Raw genomic sequence first — 11790 nt, 5'->3', positions numbered from 1 at the left:
TTTGCCAGCGTTTGCAGGAGTGGAGCAAGAGGAAATTTCAGAGGACAAAGTGAAGCAGGGCGGAGGACGCCAACCAAAGCAGTCAGACAACTTGCCCTTGACGACGTGCATGATAGACACCCGTCAAAAGGAAGCCGGACACAGTCCCGCTACCCACAGAGGTTAGACGATTCATCGACCGAGGATGAAGAAGAATGTTACTATGTCTCGTTTGTGAGCGAACTCAAGAGAAGACGGAGACCGTAACCAAAGTGTCAGATTCAAATTGACGGATCAACAGTAACAGGAGTTATAGACACTGGAGCCACAATCAATGTGATGGGCATTCAGTACTACAAAGCGCTGAAACCAAGACCACAGCTGGTACCGTCGAAAGCTCGCATCTTAACGTATGGGAGTAAAACACTGCTACCGCTGCAAGGAAAAATGACTGTACAGGTCAGAGCCAAAGACCAAGAACTGACAACCACTTTTCATGTAATCGACAAAGAAGCTGACTTACTGGTAGGAAGCCATACCGCGGAAGACCTCAAACTAATTCTTTTGCGAATGCAGACAAAGCATTACACATAGAGGAAATTCTCCAAATGTTCCCATCGCTGTTCCAAGGACTAGGAACCATCAAAAGACCACCAGTTAAACTACACATTGACAAAGCTATACAGCCCATAGCATTAAGGCATAGAAGAATCCCGTTCCATCTCCGATCGGCCGTCGAATTGGAGCTGAGGAATCTAGAAGAGCAGGGCGTGATAGAGAAAGTTACTGGACCGACACCATGGGTTTCTCCGATGGTTATTGCAGAGAAACCCCGACAGCCAGGCAAAATACGTATATGCATTGACATGCGGATGCCGAATAAAGCGATCAAGAGGGAAAGGCATCTCACGCCCACAGTAGATGATATATTAATGGACTTAAACGGAGCACAATCACGATGTTTTCAACGCACTTGGGCCTGAGAAGATACAAGAGGTTAAACTTTGGCATCACCTCAGCAGCGGAAATTTTTCAAAATACAATCAAGGAGATCTTATCGGGGCTGAGTGGAGTACTAAACGTCAGTGATGACATACTTATCCACGCAAAGACCAGTGAAGAACACCATTGGAGGCTGAAAATCACACTTCGGAGATTGGCTGAGTTCGGAGTCACGCTACACAAAGAGAAATGCCAGTTCTTCAAGCAGTCCATAGAGTTCTTTGGGTACGTCTTTGACTCAGAGGGAGTAAAGGTAGACTCTCGGAAATCATCAGCCATAAAGTGTGCATCGGTCCCCACAACAGCATCAGAAGTGACAAGTTTTATGGGGATGGCGCAATATTGTGCCAGATTTATCCCACAGCTGGCCACCATAGCGGAACCACTGAGGAACTTGACGAAAAGGGAAAACCCCTGGCTGTGGTCCAAGGTGGAAGAGGAAGCGTTCGACAAAGTGAAGGCGGCATTGTTGGATAGTACAACGATGGCATATTTTGACACGAAAAGATAGACGGAGATACTTGTCGACGCCAGCCCTGTTGGGCTAGGCGCACTGCTGACGCAGGAATCAGAACCAGGAGTGTAGGTTCCCCTAGCATTTGCGAGTATGGCCCTTACAGCAATGGAAGCCAGATATTCACAGATAGAAAGAGAGGCTTTGGCAGTAAAATGGGCCTACAACCATTTTCACTTGTATATCACCGACCAGCCATTCCGGATGGTCACCGACCAGCAGCCGCTGATACCGCTGTTTAAGAGCACAGCGCCACACCCGCCTCCTCGGATTGAGAGATGGGCCGTTCAGATCCAATGTAGGACCACCCAACCCAAAGGCTACTCTAGAAAATTTTAAGGTCCTTACAGAACAAGACTTCATAAAAACTGCTCTTAATACAACTTCAGGATCCCCTCTGGACCCTTTGCCTCACAAAATAGTAAAGGAGTTCGGGGATGACCTTTTCCCAGTATTGCAACAGCTTTGCAATCAATCTCTCAATTCTGGCACAGTACCAAAAGATTGGAATCTGGCGGTTGTTACCCCCCTACTAAAGAAACCTAATCTAGACCCGAACTGCAAAAAAAACTACCGACCTATATCGCTCCTGCCATACCCTATAAAGATCGTAGAGCGGTGGGTCAGCAGATCCCTTGCCCTCTTCCTAGAAACCAACAACATCCTGGAAGAGGAGCAATTCGGTTTCAGGCCAGCTCACGGAACCGAGTCAGCTCTGCTGACAGTTCTGGATGACCTACGAATGAGGGCGGACAGGGGGGAATCAGCAATCTTAATTCTGCTGGACCTGTCTGCCGCATTCGATATGGTGAGCCATGACATCCTGCTGACAAGACTAAAGAACATTGGAATCGGTGGAGTGGCGCTCGATTGGTTTCACTCCTACCTAAAGGACAGATGGCAGGCAGTAGCCATCCCCCCATATCAGTCAGAATTTGTTAAAGTCCCACATGGAGTCCCACAAGGGTCCGCAATCAGTCCGATACTTTTTAATATATATATGCAACCCCTGTTGGGCATTATCAAGGCTCACTGCATTAGCGTGATCAACTATGCGGATGACACGCAGCTGATGATTTCCCTAGATGGTGCCCAGGCCAACTCACTCGAGACTTTCCATACCTGTATGGCAGAAATGACACTCTGGCTAAACCAGAATTCACTACAATTCAATAGTGATAAAACGGAAATAATGCACTGCGCAGTCGGCAGAATCACCAGAAGTCTACCCATCGATTTCTGGCCCTTGGACTCAGGGGAGTCATTAACCCCAGTGAAATCAGTGAAGAATCTCGGAGTCAGCTTTAACGACAGTCTGAGTCTAGAGACCAATGTTAATAAGCAGGTGAGTAGCTGCTTTGCTTTAATGAGAGGACTGCAAAAGCTGCTACCCCTCTTACCAGCACAGGTCAGAGCCACCATAGTTAGGAGCACCATTCTCATCCGCCTGGATTACTGTAATGCTCTGCTTCTGGAATCCCCGGCCTATTTGATCTCCAGACTGCAAAGCATCCAGGCGGCAGCAGCAAAGCTGGCACTCTGCCGAGAGCGAAGATCCTCTACCACCCTCGCTCTGGCCGACCTTCACTGGTTACCTGTACATCAAAGGATCTGCTTTAAATCCCTCTGCATTGTCTTTAGGGCAGTACACGGGATGGGCCCCCGACCACTTCAAAACAAATTTAAATGGTATAAACCCACACGGTCCCTCCGACCTTCATCCTCCAATCTTATAAGCATACCCAGGATTAGGAAAGCCACTTATGGTGGCAGAGCCTTCAGCATAGCCGCAGCCCATCTGTGGAATAAAATTCCCATCGACATCAGGAAAACAGACGAATTGATGGCCTTCCGAAAAAAGGTGAAAACATGACTCTTCCCCAAAACTTAATCTCACCAGAACTTTAATACTATCCTCCCCTCCTCTGATGCACAGTATTTATTCAGCAATATGTACACAGCGCCAGGATGCCCGTAGGGTTGCAGAAGCGCTTTACAAATGCTATAAATATAAATATAAATAATCCAACACTATCTAATGGATCTAGTTTACAGACCTGGGGCAAAGAATCCGGCGGACTTCTTGTCACGACATCCTCCATCAGAAGCAAGTATGACACAGGATCAGGAAGAGAAGACTGAGGAGTTCGTAGATATGGTTTCCCAACTGTTGTGTCCCCAAGCATTAGCAGCCGATGACATTGTAGCACAGTATGCCATGGACACAGTAGTAACAAGAGTCAAGGCAGCGATAGACGCTGGGTCCTGGGAGAGCTTTTTTTACGCAATGTCACTGAGTGGAGTGAAACAGACCATGTGCGTCTATCACAGTCCTGGAAAGTACACAACGAGCTCAGTAGAGCGAGTAATGGACTCATCCTTCGAGGATCACGAGTGGTAATTCCCGTCACTCTACAAGACCAAGCAACCTTGCTAGCCCATGAAGAACACCAGGGAACGAGACGGATGAAGGCCCGAATGAGGGAAAAGGTGTGGTTTTCCAACATGAAGGAGAAAGTCGACAATGTCGTGAAGAACTGCCGAGCCTGCCAACTAACCAGTTTGCCGGATACCCCCGCACCCATCATTACAGAGGAACCTGCCCCCTCACCCTGGACTTGGGTCAGTTTGGACTTTGGCAGCTTCCCCGATAGGAGAGTGACCGTGGTACTGATAGACAGTTACACCAAATATCCCGTAGTTGAAATTGCCTCATCCACCAGTTTCGTGAATGTGCAGCCGATCCTCAGTAAGACTTTTACAATGTTTGGGATTCCCCAGGTGATTAAAACAGACAATGGGCCGCCATTTCAAGGAAGCGAATTCTAAGAATTTTTACAAAGTCTAGGAGTGAAGCATCATCGTATTACGCCCCAATGGTCTCAGGCCAACGGTGAGGCAGAAAAGTTTATGAGGACTGTCAATAAAACACTAAGGATAGCGGTGGTAGAAGGAACAGACCCAGAAATAGCTCTTCAGCATTTCCTACGGGAGTATCGGAGCACCCCACACAGTATCACTCAAAGATCCCCGTGGTCACTGATGTTTGCAGGGCCGCGGAGGGACCTGTTGCCAATGGCAGAAAACTGGATGCCCGAACCATATGTGCCAGCAGCCGCTCAAGAGAGGAGGAGGAAGACCAATGAACGGGCGAGCAGGACGAGGCGGGCACGCGAAAGGGAATTGGTCCCAGGAGACGCTGTGCTGATACGAACGCGTAGGCCTGGAGGGAAATTCCGTACCCCATATGAAGTCGAACCATGGACAATCAAAACTAAGAAAGGCACTGCTGTAACGGTACAAAAGAATGGGGAAGAGGTAACCAGAAACATATCATGGTTCAAACGCATCCCCTCCATGCCTGAATCCCCTGCAACTGGCGGAGAGTCAACCACTGCAGCTGCCGGTCAGACTGAAGATGCCAGTGGCCCAAATGTGGATGACAGCCCTGTCAGCCCACCGTCATCTCCGGTGATGAGAGAACCTGAGCCATCAACAGCCAGGGGACGATGTCATCACAATCTCCGGCCGAACCCTAGGCCGAGCCAGAGGCTGGCAGACTTTGCTTGTTGACCACGCAAGAGACAAGAGTACAGGAAAAGGAAAAAAAGGAAAAAGGACTAAATTGGGAGGGGATGTGGGGCTCTAGTGTTTCGCGGGTTGTTGGTTGGGACCCGGAAGCACCCACACACTTTGTAGCACCTTCTGGCCAGGCGTGGCCAGAAGGCTATAAATAAAGGGACGGAGGTCACTCAAGGCTTCCGGTCCACACCAGCAGTACACTTGTGTAGTCTCATTCATTGTAGTGTGCCCCTCCATATGTGTATGCGAACCCTGGGCCCAGAATCACGACCTACCTCCCTTACAGTATCCAGTCAGGCAGAGGTGCCACACAAGTTGTAAGCAATACAAAAGGGGATGATGGACGGAGCGTTTGAGCAAGTCAAACACTCACCCCCAGTCAACTGATCTGGGTTTAATCCATCACCATTCTTTAGCTCACTCCGCCACCCCAGTTCAGACATCGCCATATGCAAATCAGTCTGACCCTGTGCCTCATGGGAACAGTCCAGCCCGAACTGCAAAGCCATGTCTTCCCTGGACTGGAAACAAGAATCCTGGGACGGTTTCGGATTCATAATCCTCATCAGCCAGGCTATCTTGAATCCAGTGGCAAAGTGAGCAAGGGACTCACGTCTGAGCATACCCTGCCAACTTAGGGCGAACAAAGCGATACAAAAGGGGATGATGGACGGAGCGTTTGAGCAAATCAAACACTCACACCCAGTCAGATGCTCCGTCCATTACCACCCCCTTTTGTAACACAAGTTGTAAGGCCGCGAATCGCATGGTTCCATAGAAATAACTTTGATATTCCACGTGGCCACTGCATTTAAGCAAGGCTTGGAGCACTGAGACAGTTTCACGACACGTCAGCGATCGCACCCAGAATAGGCCTGCCCAGGGGTGTATGCTACATGCCCTATAAAGAGGATCCTGCCTATGGAGGAGACAGCGCCTGAGAGTAGGCTGATCTTCAGGCAGAACCAATCAGCATTCCTGGAGACCAAGAAAGAGTGGGGAGAGAAGCTGTATAGATGCGGCTGGCTTTACGTCTCACTCGCTGGTGGCTTTGTCATGGAGCCTCAACCCATTTTCAAGGAGGTGCTAACTGGATTCAAGGAAATCAGGATGACTGTCCATGTGCGTTCTCATCTCTTTCTCTCAAAGGGATGGCTGCAAACAATATCCGGATGGTGAAAAAACTGTGATATTTAGTCTTGAATGTGATCCCATCCTCGTCGCCAACGGAAATTGTAGTAAATTTGGAGGTGGTAAATAGTGTAAACAATTATTTAATAAACAAAAAAGTGGCATAAATCACAGATAGATGCATCCGACAATGAACCTCCCTCACAAGGCTTTTTAACTTACAGTTCTGAACCTTCTAAGCACAATTGTCTAAGTAGAATGACCCAAGGTTGGTACACAACGGAGTGGGGAGTGGTGGAGAGGGTTGGGAAAGGTATAACACTCAGCCATGTGTTCTCTATTTGTTACATAAGTTTTGACCCCTTAAGAAATATATACCATTTCATCTGCCCCTCGCTCTACTGAGATAAAGGCTTCTCTTGTCTACAAGCAGTTAATGTGTGATAAAGTTGTCAAAAGTCGCAACAGTGGAACTACAGATGCTGTAATTTTTTTGATTGCACGCCTGCAGTTATTGAGGTGTGAACTAGAGACTGCACTGTAGACTGCACATCAACAGTAAGTGGTCGTTAGTTCTTTGTAAAATGTCTCCTGCCTGTTCCAAGCAAGACATATGCGAGGAAACAGACGTCTATCTAAACCCTGATTAACGGAGCTGTCTCAAGCCACTCATAATTCAGGTTATTTTTAACGGTTATCTACATTGTAATGTAATAGACACTTTTCATGAACATTTGATTAGGTGTGGTCACTAAAAAATCGTCCCACTGACCTCAAGGGAAAGTGACGTGGTTAAAAGGGCACCCATCAAATCCTATTCCAGTGATAGCCTCCGCATTGCAGCAATTTATAACTAAAGTTATTTTTTTATAAAGTTTTGCAGTCACTAGCTCGACTCGTTAGAAAATTACATTTTAATCTAACCAAAAGGTTGTCAATGAGCATGCACAAAGCAGAAAATGTATTTAGATAGGAAATGCGTGTTAATTTTTAAAGATTTTCCTTTTTGAAATATATGTGGGGGCAACCTGCAGATAGTTAAGGCTACTCGCGTTTTAAGACATTTCTATTTAATAATATCACATAATAGACAACGGCCAGCATTCACTAATAAAAATGATCTGTCAGATGCGGTTTCGACTGTAGAATGAATAAAAAGACGCGATATTCCGTTTAATACTGAATTCAGGAAGGAAGACTTTCTTTTGCACAATTGCAGTTAGCCAATAAGTCGGGTGGAGCCTGGGGCCTCCTCTCTAACTTTAGCCAGCCCCTCGACCTTCGCCAGACGTGCACTACGTTACATCGTCGTCCCAGTCAGGTTTCTGATAAGCTGCCAGAGTGAGCGGCTCCTTTCAGTCACGACTGCGTTTTATGTACTTCTTTGGCCCCATGCCCGTCGGAGGGCGGGGAAACAGAGGCCTGCGAAGGTCCCCTTGAACAGCCCGGAAATAACTTTCTTCTAACTTGTGTGAATTTGCTTCGGCGGAGGTGGTGCCTGTCAGTAGCTCTCGCACTGCAGAGCGTTGCCCGGACTACTCGCCTGCCGCCCCCATGCCTGCCGCGGGGCCCTGACACTCCATGGTCCCATGCGCACGGTCTTCGGCCGAAGAGGCTGAGAGATTCCCGCGAGAGGGGGATGATGGAGCGCGAGAAGGGGATGATGGAGCGGGAGAGAGGGCTCCCTGGGGCAGGGGTTTCACCTTGCAAATGTTCGGACTTGGACACGCCGCCCTCCCCCGTGAACCTGGACCGAAGGCGGACGTGGTGCGATGGCGAAGCGTTGCTAGGTCCGCGGTCGGGTGCGCATCAGTGGCCACTGGAGGGGGCATTGCGGGCCTGGGCAGCCCTGGCCCCGGAATTGCGTGAAGAGGATGAGGAGAATGAAACGCCGACGAGCCCCCCGCGCGCACGCCGGGCCCTCTCCCTTCCCGATAGTACCTGCTGCCACAAGTGCAAGAAAAGGGTGCAATTCGCCGACACTCTGGGGCTGAGCCTGGCCAGCGTAAAGCACTACAGCTCAGCCGAGGAGCCACAGGTGCCGCCCGACGTGCTCACCCGCCTGCAGGAGGACGCGGGGGAGCCGCCCCCTCCCTTGGCCGGCGCCGCCTTCCATCTGGTACCCGAATTCCCCCCACCCCCGGGCGGCCCGGCTCTTGCCGAACGGCTGCAGCGGGAGGGGGTGTGCCTGGAGCGGGCCCTCGGCACAGGGCAGTTTGAGGCGCGGGTGTGGGCCCTGGCGCGAGGCCCTGGCGTGGCCGTTGCGCGCTACACCTTCAACGAGTGGCTTTCGTTTGTGGACGCGGAGCCCGAGGGTCCCGGTGATCCGCAGGACGGGGGCGGCCTGCGCCTGAGCTTCACCCTCAGCTCACCACCCTGTCTGCACCCCGGCTCCTGCCTCCATTTCGCCCTCTGCTACCGGGAGGAAGAAGGCGGAGGAGAGTGCTGGGACAACAACCAGGGTCTCAACTACACTCTGCGCTACCTGGCAGTCGGTGGGCCAGCAGGGGATCCAGACTGACCCATCGACAATACACTGGAGTACAATACCCCCATCCCCCATCAGAACGCCCCCGCCTGGAAGAAGCACAACAGTCGTAGATGGCATCCTCATAGAATGGAGTGGGCAGAGCCAGCCAGCCACGCCTACCACAGTACTAAATCTGTCAGTGTAACACCCACCCGTTTGTTAAGTTACATTCTTTCCTCGTTTAATGCTTTTCTAAAATCGTTTGCCACTGGAGAGAGTTAACACTGAACTGTTGTACCATAGCTTGATGTGTTTCACTGGAAAAGCTCAATATATTGCAATTCCTAAACCTGTTCCTTTTTCCTGTTTAATATGGCAAACTTGCACGGATAAGAACTGTAATGGAAAAAACATTTATGTGAGAACTCTTTCCATGTCATATTGGGGGCACTCTAAATTCTGGAACAGCAGAGCACGAGCAGAATCCAGTTGCCACCAAGGCCTTTTTGCACTTGGAAATTGTGGGCCCCGCTGAGCTTTAGGATGCAGAATGAAACTGACTGCAGTAGAAAAGATTTTGGAAGTTCGTTGAAGGAACATTTTAAAACCGAAATCGTGGTAATATGAGGGTTGCTTCCTTGCGAAAGGTCATCTGAAGGGTATGAACATGTTACAGTTGCTATGAACTTTGGGAATAGGGGCTGCTGGTTTTGAAGAGTTGATCTTGCTATGCTAACTACAAATGCTACACGCCCCCCCCCCTGCAACAGTCATTGAACCTCACAGCCTCGTTCCATAGGACGCACTAGTCACCATAACACCTATTTAGAGACCTTTTTTCATCCCTGCGTATGCTACTGTGCTTTTTCAGGATGCATTCTCTGCAGCATTCAGCTTCATAATTGGAAATTGGGGCCCTGTCCATGGAAGTAAATGAATACAACAGAAGAATATTTCAGAGTATCACAAACTGGTGTTTAATTCAAACTAAAACCATGTAAGTTGGCTAGGGATGTTGGATGAGAAGTAGAACATCTACCATTTATAAACATGCTTGCGCTTTTATTTCAGACGTGTTTGTAAAGTAGGATTTAACAAGTTATATTTGATGCAGTTACCATAGTTTCAGTTTGTACATCATCAAAACAAGTGGTCATCTACTAGACTATAAATGTCACAGGGCACTTTCGAATCTCTTCTGGAAGGGGTTTCCTACTACCAAAACAACCTTTGTGTGGGGATATTTTCCATTTGACATTGGGGAGCACTTCTCTTTGGATGGACACAGCAGGCACCTCTCAACTTAAGTGGAAATTGTGATCCACCCTGAGCATGTCAACTTATGCGGAAAGTGCTACAGTAAAAAACTATTTTTGGAGCCTTGCAAAACAAACACCTGGTGGTGCATTTTTACATTCATTTATGGCAACACGAGGGCTGCACCTCGCAAATAATGGTTTGTTGAGGATTATGTGCAATGTTTGCTTTGAAAGAGTAGGATGTACGAGGGGCTCCGGCTGCTTAGAATACCCACAATTCTGTATCCAGCTCAAGGACAAATTACTATATGGCTTCCTTCGTAGCAGTGCCACTTTTTCATTTTGACTGCTGATGAGAAGCCAAACCAATTCTATGCAAAAATTGTGTGGCCCTTTTGAAATGCTTAGACCTTTTCAAGGGATATCTTAAGCCTTATAAACTTAAATTTGCAAGTATTCTTTGGTACTGTCACCATCATTTCAGTTGAAGATATTCAAGGTAATGTGGAATCATGTATACAGAAAGGGAAATCTGGATTTTTAATTGCATGTGTGGGCAATAAAAAAAGCACTTTTTGTACAGTATAATTAAATATTTTGAATTGCAGCAGTTTGTTTCAGACTGGAGTGTTACTATTCCCCCTCAATTGTTTCACTTCGAGGTACAACTTCCTAAGTGCGTCACTTAAGTAATGAAAACAGCAATTCACACATCGCAAGAACTACTGTCCGTTAAATTGCATTGAGCCTCCTAATATAGTTGCCTGTTGGCAATGCAGGCATTGAGTGGGTTTCGGTTGGATTCTAGTTCCAGCAGCTGTTCTTATGTCTTAGCTGGGTTCTCTTCGACCCTGATTAATTAACCTGTGTCCCAATGCGGTGTGCTGACCCTGGGGCTCTTGAAAAGACCTCCACACGTTCTGAGTGTGTGTTCCAAGCAGCAGCCTGGATGATGATATTTGTAAAGCATTTTTATCCAGTTTGTATAGCTCAAAATACTTTTAAGAATAGTAATTTTATTTTGTCTGTGTGTCCTGGCCGGGAGAAAGTGTCCGATTATAAAGAGCACACAGCTGGACACTCCCACATCACCTACAAACTCTGCAACCCATAAAAAAAAAGCCAAAGACCGTCCTCTGTGATAAGCTTTAAAAATGACGGAGAGGTAAACCAAGCGAGCAAATTTACTTTCAGTAGCTCAGTAGATTTATATGTGTAATTATATTTATAATAACCATGAATGCAGCACATTCCTTTTTTTATATATGCAGAAGAATGTACATGTATCTATATTAGGCAACACAATTATATGCAGAAGTGAACAGCACAGCAAATAGTATGCATTTATGTACACACTATACTCATTGGTGTAGAGAAAAGAGACCAAAAATACTAAACTACCCATTCTAATCAGTGGTCCCCATTTTTTTTTTAACAAACAGTCCTTTTAGGTCGAGCCTAGGTAGCGCAAGCAATGCCTCTGAGGCATGCTTTAATCAGTTTGTGGCTTTACAGTCAGGCCCTTAGCTTCTATTTGTTTGTTGTACTGTTTTTAATAATAGCTTCTTTGATAGTGGGTTATTTGTTTGCCCCTCCTATTTTTACGCTTGGTTACGCCCATGGAGTGGGGATTAACTACTGGAAAACATCTGCTTGGGTGTTAGTGTTTATGTTGGAACATTTTCTGTTTGTCTGTGTTCATGTTTGGTGTGTGTGTGTGCCAGTCTTGTTCGCTGCACCTTTTGTTCCATGTCCATGTGTGCAGGATTTGTTTGCTGCATTTTTTGTGCTTAAACATTAACCACTTTTGTCTGTTTTCTTTGCAGCTTTTTTTCGGCACTGTGTATACAGAC

General features: G+C 47.5%; 1 protein-coding gene across 1 annotated transcript; it reads left to right on the top strand.

Annotated features, from left to right (window-relative positions):
• The first annotated feature begins 7513 nt into the window (after window positions 1–7513).
• PPP1R3G (protein phosphatase 1 regulatory subunit 3G) lies at window positions 7514–10544 on the top strand. The gene has a single exon (XM_086965033.1). The coding sequence runs from the start codon at window positions 7848–7850 to the stop codon at window positions 8727–8729; it is 882 nt and encodes a 293-aa protein (XP_086821159.1). The 5' UTR covers window positions 7514–7847; the 3' UTR covers window positions 8730–10544.
• Window positions 10545–11790: the final 1246 nt, after the last annotated feature.

This window comes from Lissotriton vulgaris, chromosome 4_1, assembly GCF_964263255.1.
Source record: "Lissotriton vulgaris chromosome 4_1, aLisVul1.2, whole genome shotgun sequence".
NCBI lineage: Eukaryota > Metazoa > Chordata > Amphibia > Caudata > Salamandridae > Lissotriton > Lissotriton vulgaris.
Note: the sequence above shows the minus strand (reverse complement) of the source record. Positions and strands in the feature narration are given on the sequence as shown.

What these genes read in the sequence shown, in the direction of transcription:
- PPP1R3G (XM_086965033.1), top strand. Translation starts at nt 7,848, where the DNA reads ATGATGGAGCGCGAGAAGGGGATGATGGAGCGGGAGAGAGGGCTCCCT.